The following is a 19,084-nucleotide window of genomic DNA, read 5'->3' on the forward strand; positions in this document are numbered from 1 at the left end:
ATTCCAAAATTGATTTGAAAAATGAATTTGAATGGTTTTTATTTAAGCATAAAATTGCGTATATTTCTTAAACTCAATTTACAGATTTTTCGTTTGTTACATTCTTTTTACAAGTTTGAATCAGAAAATATATATGTATATATGTGTTTATCTTTAGTGTTAATATAGTTGTTATTATTGTTGAAATTCAATTTAAGGATTTCATCTTGCCACATACATCTACGCACTTATTTACTCCAGCTAGGTCAAATAGAAACGAATTAACATAAGCGAATTAATACATATAAAATTACGATAAATCACAAAAAATGTTTCGCAAAAATTTCTGCTACAGTTAACGCCTACTAATCAGCTTGATCGCACAATAATGATACTCGACGCTAGAAAAATATACATACATTTATCTACACCTCTAACTGCCATTTAGTAAGGCCTTGGCTAGTGACAAAGGATCTTGCAAAGTTAAAGCTTACGGGTAAAAAACTCTTGTCCACGCTAAAAGGTGCTTCCCTACGTCCCGGAACAAAACGAAGAACAGAAAACAAAATGTGATATTTATAAAATGCGAGCCGAACTTAAAGCTGGCGCTATCTTCTGATATGAACAAATATCGTTTAGTTTAGTCTAGTTTAGTTTAGTTCGAAGCTTTATTGTAGACTCGTTTGATAGACGCTCAGTTGGTCATTGGTTTGGAAATAAAAAATATATAGCTAGGGTAATATATATATTTAAGATATATATGATCTATACACGCGGGCCCTGGCTGTGGTCATGTGGCCCCATCGCATGGGATTAGGATTACGTATAAAATAAAGAAAACAATGTTTGCGGAACAATTGCGATTCACAGTTTGCTTTTCCTCCATCGCGGCCACATTTTTGGTCGTCAGCTGCGCCTTGTAGCGCCATTGGCCAGTCCTAAGAGGCGCTGGCCTGAACGCTCTGAACACTCTGCACGCCCTGCACACCCATGCCGGAGCGCACCTCGCGCACATAGCAGTCCCGGCAGACGCGTACCGCCTTAGTCAGTCCGTACTTCGGCAGCGGAGCGGAGGCGTTGGAACAGACGCCGCAGAAAACGCCACCGCAGTTGCGACAATGATGACGCCTCCGGAAGGCAGTGAAGGGCGTCTGGCAGGCCATGCATCGCGGTGCCTTGCCATCGGGTATCCACGCTGGCGGAGAAAGCGTTGCTGAGGTGCTCGTTGCCGATGAGGGCATCTGGGTTTCGTTGTTGCTTTGCAGGCGTCGGCGACTGCCACTCCTGGCGCTCACCGGGGAGTTCTGCTCGGAGCTGGAGCTAGTGGAGGAAGCGCTTGAGGGCGTGTTACTGCCCACGGAATTGTTGCGCTGTCGCTGCAATTGAATTTGCAATTGCTGCTGTTGCTGCTGCTGCTCCAGCTGTCGCAATTGTGCAGTGCTGCTGGTGGCCGAGCTGGCTGCCTCCTGATCCCCCAGACTTCGACTGCGCGTCACATGCGAGCGACTGGTGGTCGTCGTTACTCCACTGGGACTACCCTCGCCAGGCTGACTCGCCAGATCAATGGTATTATTTCGCTGCATACTGGCGCCGGCGGAATGGCGCTGACCAGTGGCTTGGTTCCCACCGCCGGCGCTGAACACGTTGTCCAGCTCGGGATTTACTTCCTCGGCTGAGTAAATGCTTTGGTTGGAGCCGGCGCTCTCCTGTATCACATCGTTCTCGGAGGCCCGGAACTCGAACAGCTCCGACTCCTTTGTCTTTTCCGGTATGTCAATCTCCTCCTGGGCGGACGACATGTTCATAAGGAACACGCTGCGCAGGATCTGGCGCAAATCGGATGCGAAGTTCGTTTGCAGCTGATCGGCCACCCCGGCGATGCAGACAAACAGGCGGTGCAGCAGGTTCTCGGTGCTTCTATTGATGAGAAAAAAAAAAATGGATTAGTTCTGGGGTGAATCAAAACCACAACTATTGCGACTTCTATTTTTATAATATAATTTTACTTACTTGAACTTGAGGCGCGCCGTTGTGTTGCGCATGGCCAGCGATACATCGTCAGACAGCGAGGAGGCGGCACTGGTATCGCCGCTGGCTAGATTCTGCTCACGCTCGGGCTGAATCGTTTCCGGATCCGCCGCCTCCAGGCTGCAACGCTTGCGACCACTGCGCGTCGTGCGATGCGGATGGGGCTGCCGATGTTGATGCTGATGGGAGTGACGGTGGTGATGGTGATGATGGTGGCGCTGGTGATGGCGGTGATGGCGACCGCTTGGCTGCTGCATATGCTCCTCGCTCGCTTTGATTGTCGTGGGCTCTGCTAGGGGTTCGTTGTCGCTGCTGGGCAGGCGCAGCCGCTGCAAGGTGCGGGTGGCCGCCAGCATGGCAGCACTGGTGCTGGGCTCTTCCTCCTCGAGTCCCTGGTGACCCTGCTGTTCCGCCGTTCCGTACTCATCATCTTCGCTGGCCACGAAGTTGTCCGTGAGAGGAACCTCCTGCGGCTGCAGCAGATTGCCCAGATTGGTGTTGGGTATGAGGTAACCGGAGGCACAGTCCGCCGCCACGATGTCCTTGAGCAACTGCTCTTCGTCCGTGCCATCGTCGCTGCTTTCTGGATCCTCTTCATCCACGTCAATATCGTCATCGTCTTCGTCCTCATCGTCGCCATCGCTCCAGTCCGCTGGTGGATTTGTGGAGCTTGTCGCCGCCGATGATGTCGAGGCTATCGAGTGCGAGGGTGTCGGCGAGGGGGTTGGCGAGGCGGTGGGCGTGCTGGTGGCCGACAGCGACAACATGGACGGAGAGCGCAGCGTAGCTCCCTCCACGGTTGGATTAGTGCTACTGTTGCTGTTGCTATTATGGTTGTTGTTTCGCTGATCCACCAGCCGCTCCACAGTCCTGTGCGTATTGGTTGTCCCCGCGGTGGTGGTGGTGGTGCTAGTGGTATTGGTGCTACTGCTGCTATGGTTGTTGTTACTGCTGTTGTTATTGTTTTGCGTGCTGCTCGTCGTAGGATGGGAGCTGTGCTCTGGACTGGGCGCTTCAATGCTGCTCGAGCCAAGTGGCACCTGGAGTACAAAAGGATTCATTAGGCTTCAGATTGTACCTTTTGATTTTAAGCCAGGGGCTACCCACCTTAGTGTTGATGTCCTCGTTGGTGCACAGAAGCTTCTCCAGCTGATACAGTTCCTGGTTGTTGAGATTGCGCAGGAGATCGCGGATCTTGATGAGGATTGTGCGGAAGGGACGGAACATCTCCGACAGCTGATCACCCGGCATGTCCATGTTGAGCGGCCCCTTGGCATAGACCACCAAGCCAGCAACAATGGCCAGCCGTGGAATGGAGAACATCAGTCCAGGATCGAATGCATCCACCATCTCCTGGTCGAGCAGCCCGATCTTCAGAGCTCGCTGCAGCGTCTCCGAGAAGAGCACTCCTATCCACTGCTGCATCTCGTACTCATGGCGAGACTTCACCTGCACCATGGCGCTCACATAGCTCAACTCGAACTCGGCGAACAGTCGGTCGAAGATCTTCAGACTTTCGTATAGCTGCTCCGTGGTGGAATCGTTCAAGTCCAGATGCAGTGTCTTGCTGTTGGGCACATTGTTCTTTAAACACTGATCCCTCAATAGGACGCGCACATTGCCCAAACTCTTGGTCACCGCTTGGGCCAGTGGTCGCATCTCTTTGCTCTCCGACTCCCGGTTCATAATCGAGGAGCCCGCCGCCAGGCACTCGGCACCGAACCACAGTTGCCCGGCCAAGTTCTCCTGGAGCACCTCCTCGGGGAACTTGGCGCGAAAGGCACGAGGATCACGATCTTCGCCGAGCAGTTCCTCCATTATCAAGTTCGTGATGGCCAACACTTTGTCCTGCGAACAGAGATGCAATTATATTTTGTCCAGTTATGATGCCAGTCTTCCAGAAACCCACCTGATTCTGCCGCAGTCTGCTGACCAGTCTGGTGCATCGATCCGGCTCCGCGCGTCCATCGAAGCTGTCCAACTCGCTGGCCACCGCTGTGAGGGAGCGATCCGCATGGAAGAAGCGGGCCAGCAGCGATTTGTCATCAGCCTGTTAAAATAAAATGGAGATGCAATTTGGATGAGTAATTGGACGTAGATAAGCAGTCCCCAGCTTTCCCGCTTTCCCCCAACTGAACTCAATGCCAGCTTATCGCTCACCAAGTGCAACAAATTATAATGGGCAATCGCTGAACTTGAGGGATCGTGTGACAACTGCAATGGGCAATGATTGGGGGATTGGTGTTGGGTTGGAGGTGGTACACGACCGACACACGATGGCCGAATGGCGATAAGGATGACTCAATAAGCCACTAAACACGTAGACGCTATCATTCAGCCGTACATACGAGCGGCTTAATTAGCACCGCTAATTTACGTTGATTTCACAACAGATCCACAAATCACGTATGCTAATATTGGGCTCTAACAATGCGGCTCGAAATAATAAATCACACTTTGCATTGCGAAAATGTTCTTTAGCTATTTGTATGAAAAATAACTCATACGCAGGAATTGAACTTATTTTAGTAGCTCTGTTTAGTACAACTCTTTTGACTTGTTTAGTAGTTAGGAACGGATGTTGTGGTACTTTCAGTTTGATGGCCGCTGTAAGATCAGCGCCATCGATTTCGCAACCGGTGCTGTAAGCCGATGCCACGAATAACAATTATGTGCCTCATGTGAGGGGCAGAGCACCAGCGGCACAGCCTGCCCACTGGGATGATGCAATCTTGGATGAGCGCTTCTTTCTTCCCATCCAACATGCAACAAGTGGGCTTAGCCGCGCCGTGCCTGAAATCTCAATGATCCATTAAATCACGTGGCTCTACTTAAGCGGCGCTGCCAACCCCAAACAAATCGCACGAGATGTACCCCGCTGGAGAGTACGGGGTATGCAAAGGTGCCGTAGGGAGGGGAGCACAGCGAGGGAGAGAGAGAGACTGGCGATAGAGCAAGTTATCGGCGGTTGGTTGAACTTGTTTTCACCGGCCTTTGTGTGAGTTGCTCCGACTGCTGCTCGTCCAGTGTTTTCGCATATGTGCTCCGCTTTAATATTGAAAGCGGCAAGAGCAGCTGGCCGTGGTGGAAAGGAAACGAATGCACGGAGCGAAATGTGTTTATTATAAAGGTAAACACGTCGAGTTCGAGTCAAAAGCGTTGACTCTCCGCCCCAAAAGACCAAAACTGCGCAGTTCGGCAGGTTTGTTTTTTTTTATTTTTATCGCTGCCAGTTAAAGGTAGTCGCTTGTCAATGAGCCGGAGGTTCGAGGTGTTGGCGGGCATTCACAAAACTTTAACTCACATTCGAAATAACGAATACGAATGCGAATACGAATACGAATACGAGTATGTGTACTGGGCACAGCTGGCGAGTTGTTCAAGGGAAATTTGTGCCACAACAAAGACTAATTACGATAGCAGTTGGATTTGCACACCGAGAAAAACTCGAAAATCATTCGTAATTCAACTAAAATTGGCGAGCGCATTTTAAAGCACATTACTCACACATTTGATTAGTGATAAATCAGTTGAAAAAAACCAGCTATTTCCTTTCTTAAGTTTTCATTTTAAGTAAGATATTTATTTTTAATTGTGTAGTTACGCCACGAATTATGAAAAAGTAACAATGATTCCATATGAGCCACTGCAAGTGAGTGGTTATGAATGAATCACCCCACGCGATTCGATGAATCGCTGCAGAATATTGTATTCGTTTTTTACATTTCGTCATAGGCCCAAGGGTAAAGTTTGGTTTTCCTTTGTTTTCTTTTTTTTTTTTGTTTTTTGCCATTTGTTTACACAACAATCAAATGGGCAAAGCTCTAAAAATGTTTGAGCTTCGATTTGGCGTGTGTTTGATTCGCTGTCGCAGTCGCTCTCACTTTGCGAGAATGGCCAAAAAGAATAAGCAATCTAATTGAGAATTATAAATTATATAAATTGAGCAAGGCCATGCGTAAATAGTTCAATGACTGCCCAAGAAGAGCACCCCACCAACCGTCGGAATTCCCCCGCTCCCGCTCCCATTCCCACATTCTGTTGGCCGTCATGACGACGCTGGCCAAAACGTTGTCGACGCCAGCCACTTTTTGTAAGTGCCAGTCGTTGTAGCCATTAATTAGCGTCGCAATTTGGACACAAACTGGTTGGGAGCGGGCAAAGAAGGCAGGGAGTTCCGTGTATGAGAATGTGCCATATAGAGAGAATAAGGAGAGTTCATAATATAGTTGATAAGTAAATACTACTGATAGTAGCCGGGGGAACTACACATAATTCCGAAATTTAGAAATTTGCGTTCAAGAATTTTAATGCATAAAGCAACTTTAAGCGACTTAAAGCTCTCGATAAGCAAGCAGACTCATTATACTTTTACTCACTGGAGCCTTGAACTTAATAATGAATGATTATCAAAAGCCATTTACATGCCTCATAAATACATGAAAGCATTTAGCCAAATCCCAAATGTAATTAAAGAGTTAAAAACCCCTGACAAAAAGGCAAATGTTAAATGGTAATTAAAAATTTCAAGCTCATTTCGAGCCAAGCGGAACGACCAGAAGTTGGAGGAGGAGGTACGACTCCAAGGATTTCACATTGGGCCATCGTGACTTATTCATTGCGAGTCTTGAATTTGGTAAATTTTTGGCCTGCGTGATAAAATATTTGTTTGCACACCAAATTCGCGCAGAAAGTGGGCAAACATTTGAGGAATTGATTCGCAGGCGATAAGGCAAAAGTTCTTTGACACTGTTTACCTCTAAAAACAGACCACACCTTTTGGTTTCATATCCGAATTTGTTAGTAACTGATACACAAATGTGCGCGTTTATCCAGCGAGTTATTTGCATATCGCCCGGCTGGAAGCTGCCTTTGTCGAGCATTTCAATTGTTGTTTCAACTGGTTTGTGTGTTCAATCAGCTAATTAAAGGTGAGTAACCGCTACCGTCTCCACCATCCCATCCCTTCCATCAACCAACCCAGCAGCAAGTTGTCGTTCACGGACGATAACAGAAAAACAACACTCAGAAGATATCGAGCCGTATCGCAAATGGCGGTGAAACCAAATTTGCTGCTCGACTTGATGTGGGTGAGAACCGCTTTCAGTTCCAGTTGAAGAGGAAAACAAATGACGCCCGAGCGAACTCGAAATGCAAATCATGGAAAGGAAGTAGTCAAGTCGACGGCTGAGAATTACGGTCAAAGCCTTCAATTATGAGTAATGAGATATTATAGGTTCAACTTTCTAATTGCAAGCCATAAGACATTGTGGCAAAAACGGTTTTATAAACAAAAACGGCAACCCCAAATTATAAATATATATAAAATCTTAGATTTTATGAACTTATTTATGGCAGACAATTTTTTACTAAGTAAAAAATCTCATTCGACAATAAACTCATTTTGCAATGCAAGCTAAGTAATTATTCCTAACTAAAACTTGTGTTTCGCACAGTCAAAGAAATAAATTATCCGGAAAATGCTGCAGCCAAGCGTGCGATTTCAGCCATCTGACCATAAGGACATCTGCCTGACGTCACAGTTGTCCGTAGTGGTGACCATGACACGCGCAACAGGCTGCTTGCCATCCCTTTTACCCCCCACCATCCGCATCCGCATCCGTATCTGTATCTGTATCTGAATCCTTGAGGGCAGCCAACGACAAGGACACTGGCGAGACAGCCTGCCTTTGTATCTATGCGAACGAATAGCTGTCCCTGAAGCTTTTCGCACTCGAAGGACCAAAGGACCTGGCCGCGTTTGCTGACGCAGGAAGGACTCAGTGGAATTGAAAATGAAAAACACGCACTTGACATTGAATATATTCGCACGATTTGTACTTTTGACAGCTGGCTGCTGCTACTTCGCAACGATTTCAATTGGACATTCGCCAATTGAGGAGATTCTCTAAGAATTGGCGCTGGAGGTGAATCGCAGGGCGAATGTCGTGACCCGCGTAACGATTCAATTTGGTCCCGGCACCTGGCTGTCATCGGTTAATTGAGGGTATACGTCTGGAAAACTACCTCTACCGCTGAGAACCACCGATCAATTGAATTCAATTTCTGCACAATTCGCGCCGCTCGAGCTGCAAATTAAGCGAGTAATTTAATTGGCTCAAATTTTAAATTTCAAATATCAAATGCAAGTGCTAAAAGTGACAGGCCCATCATAATTCCGCATCTAACATTTCGCACTCAATAGATGAAAGTGAATTCACGTGAATTTGTCATGCGATTGTTATCTAAAACCAAAATCCAATGACTCTTATGTAAATTGAATAGGTTTAGAAACATTAATTTTATTTCTACTAAAGATAACTCACGTGAATGCGCAAAAAGATATAATTAAACAACAATTATACACTATTTGCATTCATAATTCGCACATCAGCTAACTATATTATTTATAAATCAAAGCACGTTGAGATGAAGCAAAGACAACTCTGTATTACTATTATTAACCAACAATAAAAAATATCGGAAAATGCGTCGCAGTAAAAACAACGAAAGCAATTGTTAAGAATGTGAGAAAACAGTAGAAAACCTGTAACACTAATCAATAGTGTTGGCTTACTTGTTTGCTTGTGATATAGGGAAAACCACTCGAAATGCGAATATTGAGTTCTGGGAACTGACTAATCAGCCATTCGCATGATAAACAAACTCCTTTGAGGTATCAAATGCCTAAAACGAATTTCCCTTTTTCAATTCCCATGAATTCTGTTGAAGTTGCATTACAACATCTTTAATGTTTTAAGAGGAATTTCGCTATAAACCCTATTCAATTCAAGCAGACGAAAAGAGAAAGAACGAGTGAAAACTGAGTCACGGTCAAATCGTATATAAATAAATGAGCTTGATAAACAAACGAAAGCTACTCGCGTAAATATAAAGATTCAATATCAGCACGGCAGATAGCCAGCCTATATATATATACAGTATATATATTCTTATGTATATAAGGGAACAACGGATTTGCTTTATACAGGACATATCGCCAAACATAATGATTGCAGCCCAAGAAGCATAAAATTCAAATCCCCCAGCAAAAGTGAAAAAAAAACAAAATGAGCTAAAATAAATCGAATTATCGCGGGTGCATTCAACTCTGCTGGGCAAACAAAGTGCGCAAGTAAATTATACGAATTATAACCCTTGCAAACGGATAAACCGGAAGTCGATTTAAGGATTTTTATTTACGGCAAACTGCTCAAAGTTGAACGAACTGTCCACAAAACGCATAAACGATATGATCGGATGCAGCCGGCCAGCCAAACCAGTGGCCCTTTTTTTATTATGTCATAATTAAGTCAGTTTCTTAACAAATCGAACGGAGAAATTTGCATATCAAAATTGCCCAATGTAAATGAAGAAGCAGAAGGGCGAAAGAGTGGAAAACAGCTGGCGATGGCAAATCGATGCGGAAGAGATGACAAAATGCGCCCAAGAGACGAATGCCAATAAAACCCATCAAATAAATTGGATAATAATGGATGGGGCGGCAGAAAGATTGGGGAGGAGGGGGATTGTGGGCGTGGGGGTGAGGATAGTCGGGTGGAGAAAGAGGTCATCATCGTCATCAGCTCCATTGCATATTCATGAGGCCCCAAAAATGTGTCGCAATCGTTGATAAACTGAGACCGAACGGGTCTCACATTTTTTAAATCACTTTGTCACCGCTTTTTGCAGCTTGTTTTTGTTTTTATCGCATCAACAGGTTGATTCCGGTTGAATTATTTGCATTTTATGATTACGATCTGTGAAGTTCGATTTAATGGCATATTGCAAAAACGCAGTTATGTTTTATAAACGAGTAGGGGACGTTTTCAGATACATTTACAACACTGATTTCAAGAGTGTCACTCGATAGCTAGCGATTGACAAACTCCCAACTTTCTAGTACTTTAATAACTTCATGGAAACAGCAGTAGCACTAATCAGATTAACCTTAAACTTGCAGGATTACTTTTCACCTTTCTGGAGTCGTGCGTATCGCAATGTGGATTCGATTCCCCCACCGATTTTTCAATGGCTTCTTCTCCTATTGCCATCCCAGCTAGCTGGGATTTTCCATTTGCTGTGTGCACCACTGCCACTGGTATTTAATAATCTTGACACTGGCCACCGATAGTACCCCCTCCTGCCTGCTTCACTCTCAACAATGACAACTGAGAAGATAAACCACAAATCGCTTTCACTTTCCAGCGGGGGTTAAAGTGCGCTCGTCCGGCACTCGGAAGTGTCGATAATTGAGTAACCAAACAGCGGATTTCTGGCGGGGAGCTGGTTGGGTGTGCGGGCGGAGCAGTAGTGTACGTGCAGTACGTGGGCGTTGGCGTCCACACGCGCATCCGATCTCCCGCTCCTCTCATTGATATGCCGGCCACAGCCACAGACACGGCGAGAAAAGAGTGAGACCTAGACTCGCTGTGCCTCCGCCTTATGTAACGAGTGGAGTGCACTGCGAGAAAAGTTGATGTCGCCGGCAACTGATAAGCAAGGGCGCTCTGTGTCTACCCGGCGATCGGGACTGGGTCTGGGATTGGGATTAGGTAATAAGTGGGACGCAATGGCCGGCGGTGTCTGGCGGGCGTAATGCAATCCGCAATTGAAACCGCCGCCATTCGAAAGTAGGAGAGTGGCTGCCGAGTCCACAGCTGCGGTCCGACTGGGCAGCTGGAGTGGAGTGGAGTGGCCATTGCACTCACTTCAAACTCCTCGAGGAGATCGACTCGTTGTGAATGTGAAAATTTCACCGCTTTTACTTTTCCCCGACTGACCGTTGCTATGGCCATTTGAAAAGCGTTTTTATTTTGGGAAACTGTCTGCACGTCTGGCAAAAAGCGTAACGAATAATTGACATATCGCTCGCAGTGGCGGCGGCGGCGGCGGGCACGTAGACTGCCTTGGCACAATCTCCGCGCCGAGATGGCCAATGAACCAAGTGGTCCACCTTGGGTCAGGAATTGAGCAACGGCCGGTCGTGGAACGGGGTTTTCCGAGGTGCATCGCAGGCCAACGTTTGACCTGTAAAACTAAATTATCAGTTTGGCGGAGTGCAAGGAAAAGTGATCAATAAGAGGGCTAAAGCCCTGACAGCCTTCAGTCGACGTCAGTTGTGATAACACGGAGCGCAATCAATATGAAAACATTGTAGAGTAATTTCAGTTTGTGTGTTTTCGTGGCTGCACAGCAGCAGTAACAGGAAATTACTGAATAAATATGCGGATTAAGTTGCTAACCAATATTTAACCAGAGTTTACAAAAACCCTACCGACTGCCTTCCGAGTAAATAAGGAAAATAATCGAACACTGAGCCAATAAAAGAAGGTAGAGGAACCCAACCAAGCAGAGCACTAAATTATTTGATTTTCGGTTTGGAAACGTTACACAATCTTATCGCAAATGTAAGATATAGCCGACATAAATGGGCTACATGTGTGTCCGTAGTCCGATAAAGGCGGTACAAACTGAATATCGATCCCCGAAGTGCAATCACAATGAAAAGAGCATTCTTACTGTCGTCGGCAGCAGTGGAAAACTACTCAAGTTTCTATATATTCAGTAGGAAATAATGTCATGGGAAAGCTGGCGGCTAGCTATTGAGATAACGACTTAATCGATGGGATCTCGGAGAATCTACGTTCACTATGCCAATGCATCTGGGTTGAAAATGATTGTAATCGCCACACAATCATGCTGCATATAATTATTTCCTGTTTGCGGTAATAATATACAAATATTGCTTGTAGGGTCATGACTGAGAAAACAAGCACCCACTTTGAATAAATATATATAGCTATCAGCGTTGATTCTCTACTAATGGAAATAAATCGAGTTTAAATAGCTCTACTGATTAGCTTTGTTTGCTTAGTTTGAATAAAGGGGTTTCTGGGCTTTCTTTGATTTGAAACAAGTGATATTAATAGATTTTTAAGTTCCATAAGTTCTCTTTGGAATCGATCAACTACGAATCTACTTACTTAGCCATCTTAGTCACTTTTTCTGTTGAATCTGTGATTTCGGCACGATTCGCTAAGCTACGTGAGCTCAATTCATGAATACACGTTGTCTATACGTAGACTTATATTATCAGTATAGTGTATGTATTCCCTGGACCGACTTAATGCGTCACTAAATCCACTAAATAGCGCGTGGATCACGAATACTTAGACACCAGGGAACAGTGAACATATGTGGCCTGTATTATCAACTAATTTCGTGTTAATTTTATATTGTTCCACCCAGTGGAAAAGTTGCAAGCTAGCTGACAAAAGAGCTGTTGTAAGTGTTTCCCCTGGGAAATTAGAGGCAGGGTCAGGGAACAAGACGCTCAAAACAAGTTGATTAAATCATCCAAAGCAAATAAAATGGTTAGCTGAATGTGACGAAATATAAAGCCCGATCACGTGCCTACGTTTCCGAGGAATACGCTCAAGAGATTCGCAATGCGATGACCTCAAGTGCAAAAGCGTGGAATTAGATTTTGTAATCTAATAGAGGTGTAAAAGTTGTGCGCCCTTCTTATAATACCTTTTCCACGTACTTCGCAACTAGAACATTTATCAGTAGTTAACAAATACTTGTGGTCTATGAGTCATTGTGTATGGAATGCCATCAGTTTACTAAGATTGCCGTAGCAAATGTTTCAATTAAATGTCTCAAGCTTTAATTATCTGTGAAGCTGATAATATCAATGTCTAATCTATGTCAAATTCTTTTCAGATTGCCGAGCAAGCTTTCATATAACTTCAACAGTGATTGGAACAAAGAATGCTGTCTATCATGACATTTCGCTTTCCTTTCAAAGATTCCATTATAATTAAGCCCATGTAATGATAATTATGAGTCGAATCTATGTCAGAATGTTTAGCGTAAGTCTCCAGTCAACATTTTAATTCATAATTTGAATAGTGATTAGAAATGACAAATGTCTGTCGTGCAGTCAGTTAGTAGTATCTCAGAGTTGCCTTCAGGCGACTTCCATCAGAATGCTGTTTATCAAGACTTTCGTAATGTTGACAGACGACATTTGTGGCCCACCTTGGCGGCCTTTACTTTATATACTCCAACGGACTAGAACACCAAATTGAGGCCAGCGGCGAGCAGAAGCAAAAGTCGTTAACGGTGACGCCGGCAGTGGCGGCACATGTCAATATGGCCCAAATTAAATGCACCGCAAGAAACAGGTTGCTCTCGTTGTTGTTTCTCTTGCTAATATATCGCTGAAGTTGTTGCTATTGTTGTTGGCACGAGCAACAAGCAGACACTCGCACAATCACCACAAGCAAACACAAACACAAGTACAAACACATTGTTGCACTGCACTAAATGTGTGTTGGCCAACGGGTCGTATACGCACCGAGTCCATTCATGGCGCAGATGGTGAAAATGAGCTTGGGGCAACTTGCTTTATTTGTACAAGAGGTGTAATATGCAGAGCATGCAGAGTGGGTTTCAGAACAGTTAAGCGTTAAATGAAGTTGACAAATACGATAGAGATTGCATTAAATGGGGTAAACTGAATGAATAAACACATGCAACGTGAATTCTTAATGCAACAAATGATGATACGAACATTTTATGGTTAGTTAGCAGAAGCATTAATGCTTTGAAAGCAAATAAAACCGAAAATATTGGGGTAATAATAGCTCTCGCTGGAACAGGTTTCTTTGGTGTTTATCTTTCTATTTATCGTTATTATTTACTTGTAAGGTCGTTTCATAATGTGGCTGGGATTGCGAAACGCACTGCATCCGCATCATTGAAACAGAAATGGGCATTATAATCGGTTGCCATTACCAAGAGGGCTGACTTTGCTGCCACTTAACTTCCTTCACTTTTGTCAGAAGAAGTGTTTTTTACTCTTCGCGCCCGTTTTCTCGGCCATAAGTTTAAGTTAAGAAAGCGTAAATAAGTGAATTTTTTTTTTTAAGCTGGCTAAGGAGATAGCTGCCCCCCGTCGATTCCCGCGGTTCATTCAGCTCGTTGCAGTCATGACTTTCTTAGGCTGAATTGTTAAACGGCTATTGTTGTTGTAATTTCCATTTTGCCAGCTCATGTTTAATTGTTTTGCGGGTAATTTTGTACTTTTATGCTTTTGTTGTAAGCCACAAGTCAGAGTTTATTGTGTTAATGGCCGATTTTCGTGCTGACGACGCAACAGACTTTAATTGCACACCTTTGCAACATGCTCCAAAAAGCCGGGGGAGAAGTTCGAGAGAAGCATTTCAGAAACAACAGAAAATAATTGTAGAAACGATAGCAAAATGAAAATATGAAAAAACCCAAGCCATCAACGATTAAATACAAAAAATCAGACACTGCCAGCCACCCATGGATTTCACTTTTTTATGGCTTACTTTTGTTTCTTGGCGATTCGGGCCGTAAAACAATTCAATGCCAACTTCAAATGAGTTTATGGCAAAGCACACAAAGCCAAGACACATGAGAGAGATATCTTTTGGCCAGCCGAAAAGCAGCGAGTAGAAATACCAGAAACCAAGCTGGGGAACTACTAGTTTAGGTTTTGCTTTTGAATGGGATGATAGAAGAACATTGCAAATGCCTTTGTTTCAGCACTGCTGGGAAGACCCAGCAGCCATCGCAATCTGACTACGAATGCGAATCTGAGCCATGTGCTCAATAATGCTGATCGACCGGCAGACACTCACACAAATGCGATTCAGTCCGCACCCACTATTTTTGCTTTATATTAGTGTACATGGTTACGTATACATTTATGCATTCATCGTCAAACATTTATAATCAAGTATCCGAAAGGCAAGCGCAAAAAATAAAGTATAAAAGTGTTTGCTTTATCGTCTGTACAATACTTCCTATATGTGTGGTGTACGAGTTTAGATGGGAATAAACATATATATATATTGTATAGTGTACATTGTATTTATGCAAGCAAATTAAATATGGGAAAATGATGTAACGCTATTGGTTTTGGGCTCACAGATCGAGTGCCCGCCACATCAGAGATAATCAATTACAGGCGCCTGTGGCGCGTGCCGCCTTCTTTCAGAGTTTTTAGTGGCCCCCAGTTGCCAGTTGGCAGTTCCATTGACTGCGGATCCGATCGCGTTTTTTTGGGATCTGGGTTTCGGGGCAGTCGCCTCTTTCCCAGCTTCCATTGTCTCGGTTTCTCCTCGCCTTTGTCTGTCTGCCTTCAGCGCGTCGTCGGTTTCGTTTTTATGAAAATTTATATGCACAGACGGAGTGAAAACAATTGCATTCACTGCATACTCTTCCTTAGGGTATTATACTTGAATGAAAATCGCCTCATTAATCTGTGCCCACCAATGAGCAAGCTTCTAAGCACTTTGCTTATTTTAAAGTTTAAGTAACAAGCAGGGTTTTTTAAAATTAATCTAAATTGAGTAGATTTCCTAGTTAAAATCGCATTCAATTACTCACTCGTTGTTTGCTAGTTTCTCGTTGCTGCAATAGAATGCAGCGGACAGGGTTGACACACCACAAAGCAAAGCAATCTCGGATTATGCAACTCGATATGGCAATGCCTTGCGACACATCTGGCAACGCTATCGCCGTGCGGTTTCTGTTTATTTTTGAATCGCAACAAAAGCGACCTCGGCCCAAGAATCTCACTTTGCAGGAGAAAGAAAGTTGACACAATCGCAATCACAAAGACGAGACGACACGAGACGAGAAGGAAAAAAGAAACGAAATGAAAAGAAAAGAAAGAGAAGACCAGGAAGCGGCGGCGGAAAAATTGTGTGCAGTCAATGAATGAAAAAGAAGAGCAGTGCGGTAGATGCCAGACGAAAGAGTTGCAAGCACACACATGTGCGGGCATGAAAGCAAAGCAGAAACTTAAGACGTCTGTGTGGATTTTCCGTTTCGTTTGCGAGGCATTTTCCACCACCAAGAAAATAAGGAAAACGTACCGTTACTTACGAGCTGCATGCGAGATGGGCGGCGAAGGGGGAAGGTGTGGAGATGGAAAGAAGTGTGTTAATTAACAAAGCAAAGTAGAGAGCAACTAACTACGAGGCATCCGGAAAGTAAACCGAAGAAAACCGTATTTCCATTTCGCTTTGATCACCTTTGCAAATCCAATTGGAATTTCCGAATGCATTTAGAGCGTAATAAATCATGCAGCGAGTCTTAACGAAGTTTTCAATTATTTATGGCCAAAGAGTTATTTGAAAAGTGAGGAAATACCAAAAAAAAAACCTCATTACTGTTTTTATTTTTTTTTTTTGCCAATAAGATCGCGAGTTACGAAATGTATTTGCCATTAAAGTTTTTATTTCAAAGTATACATAAAAGTTGTTTATTATAGAAACACCTCTTCGTGGTCTATGTTATCTTTTGGAATGATTGAGTAGCCATTTGAAGCCATTAAAGACCCGCAAACTTGACTTTACAGCTCTTACACTCCGTTGTTGGAAAACAAATGCAAATAGTGCTGCAAATTGCGATTTAAACGATACTTTCGCAGCCCGTTAATCGATAAACACCAAGCCCCCTCGATCACCTGCGATTAAACGTGATGCGCAGGCAAATCCCACCCACTCCACTCCACTCCACTCGTCGCTATCTTATCTAATCGAAGTGCCAGCCACAGATACAGACAATACAATATCTTCCCGGCTATTGAGCACTCGAAAACAAACATAAACATCCGAGGCCCTTCTGCCCACAGACGAGACGAGACCAGACCAAACCAGACATCTGTTTGCCATTTGATTCGATTCCGAGAGTGGAGGAGCCCCCTCAACACCCGACACAAGTCTCGACACTGACCTCCAGCACCAGGTAACCGAGGTCGCACAAATACACACCGCACATAGTCATGTATAGCCATATAGGGTGTTTGCCTTTGATTTAATGGATTTGCGTGTAAATTGCTTCTAATTCCATTTTTCCTACTCTTGAGCACAAATAGAAATCTGGCGACGGCAATCAAAATGTCAAACGGATTGACTGATTGACGAGCGATCGGGAGGAAAACTGGATGAGGGGCACGAAACGCGCTCCATCGGTGGCGATTTATTTTTGGAGGCTAGGGTCTAGCGGTTCACATTTACCATGTACACACATACATATTCCAGACACCCGAATTTAGGGGGGCTCTCAAAATAGAAACAGACGAACTTGTGTGCAAGGGACAATTCGCTTCCAGAGCAACATGAGTTCACCTCACGGAAAAGTTCAATAAACACTTAATATTATAACATTTTGGATAATAAACAAATCTAATATGATACGACAAAATGTATAGGCTAATCCAGGTTGTGCATTTTGTAAGTTATTTATCAGGTTGCATCATGAATGTACCTTGAATGGGATCTGAAAGATCCGCCTTAGCTAGTTCCAACTGTAAGTTGGATGGCTAAGAATAGACTGCTCCTCCAATCGCTGGAGCTTTGACATTGTTTTCTCGAGTGATTTTCCACAGCAAGATAGCGAGGGGGATTTCCCCGCTGCGAGCGGAACAGAATAGATCCCAAATTACCAGGCGCAGATACATAAATTAGTTGGCTTTGGCTTTAGCTGCTTTTGCTTGTAATTTGCAACACGAACGGACTGGCGCCATATTTGTTTTTGTTGTTACTTTGGGCATGTGCATGTGCATGTGGCCGCGTGCATGTGTTGGTGAGTGTTTCCAATTTGAATTGAGAGTGCAGCTTGCACACACGTATTGTGCAAAAAAACAAAAATGTAAAAACAACACGCCGAGATGCAGTTGCTGCAACGTCAGCGAATTCGAATTAATCATCGGAAACGAAATGCGGTTAAAACCCAGCTGGCTAACAGGGTGCGAGCGAGAGGGCGCTAGCCTATAATGAGAATGAGCCAGGGCCAAAGGCTGACGTCACAACGGCACAGTTAAAACACACACTGGCACATTTGACACCATTTGTTGCTCTCTCTCTCTCTATCGGGCTCTGCTCACTATTTTAATTAATTGCGCTGCGCTCTCTCTCTTGTTGTTGTTGTTTGGTTTTGTTTTAGTGATAAGAGGGCACTACTAATCGGGTTATCGTTCATCATTTATGCGAAAATAGGAGCAGAAAACAAAAACTGTACCTTGGGTTTGTTTAGCCAGCGTTTAAACGTGTCCATCGCAGGAGGTTGTTTCCTTCCAGCTGCAGCTCCACAGTTGTTGCTCTGCCTCCTCCCCTCCTGCTCCTGCTACTCGTCTTCTCCTCTTCCGCTGCTCTTTCTTGTTGTCCTTGCTCTCGCGCACACAAACACACGCACTCACTCACTTACTCACTCGCACTGTACACCAACACTAGCGCGTACGAGCCAAACAAAACAAAGAAAAATGCAATTTGTTTGGCAACTGCTAAATGCACATTACTGATTTTAACACTTATTGTGAATTTTGTTTAAATGCCTTGGCCTCTTCGCACTTTGCTTTTCTGCCTTTTGTTGTTCTCCTATATCTTATTTTCTTGCTTTTTCACTTTTCGTGCTCCTCACACGCGTGACTCTACGGTCTCATTAGGTGGAGCTGCATTTCCCTCGCGGAAACTGCGTCGGTTGTCCTGTGGCGGCCTGCAGGGGCAGTGCGTCAAAGCGGAGGCTGACCACTCGAATGTCGGGCGACTCGGATTGCAAACTTTTCCATTAAACTCGCGCAGCACTCATCCGCCCTTCGCGTTGCGATGCGATTTCCGTCGACAGCGGAGCGTCCGTGCGTTCGCAGCAAAGTTTTTTTTTCGATTAATGTGACCAGTCGGCGGGGTCTGCGATTAGAACTGCCAAGAGTGTGGCGCTCTACGGTTCGCGGGAAAATGTCGCGGACTCGTAAAAATATTCTACACCGTTCACACTAGCAATGCGATGCTGTTGTATGTTCTGGATTTTCAATGTTTGACATAAGCTTATACCTAATTACATTTTTCTTTGATGGGTATTTGCTAAAATCTGCTTAAGGATTTGCAGTAAGTATCAAAGTTCTACCTCCGTATGTAATTACTTCATAGCGTAGTTAAATTAATAAATTAGAATGAGTACAAACATTTACCGCTCGAAATGCTTCAAATTTACTCAAAGTTCGAAAGTGAACTAAATTTTAGGCCAACAGGTT

The 19,084-nt window shown here is 44.4% G+C and overlaps 1 protein-coding gene across 1 annotated transcript; it reads right to left on the minus strand.

Moving 5' to 3' along the window:
- Positions 1-22: 22 nt before the first annotated feature.
- Positions 23-18,768, minus strand: LOC6729830 (lateral signaling target protein 2 homolog). Its single transcript, XM_039295192.2, has 5 exons — positions 18,076-18,768; positions 3,917-4,057; positions 3,115-3,855; positions 1,990-3,047; positions 23-1,896 (listed from the first exon to the last, which is right to left on the minus strand). The coding sequence occupies exons 1-5, from the start codon at positions 18,109-18,111 to the stop codon at positions 918-920; spliced, it is 2,955 nt and encodes a 984-aa protein (XP_039151126.1). The 5' UTR covers positions 18,112-18,768; the 3' UTR covers positions 23-917.
- Between the last annotated feature and the right edge of the window lie 316 nt (positions 18,769-19,084).

This window comes from Drosophila simulans, chromosome 3R, assembly GCF_016746395.2.
Source record: "Drosophila simulans strain w501 chromosome 3R, Prin_Dsim_3.1, whole genome shotgun sequence".
In the NCBI taxonomy this organism is placed as follows: Eukaryota; Metazoa; Arthropoda; class Insecta; order Diptera; family Drosophilidae; genus Drosophila; species Drosophila simulans.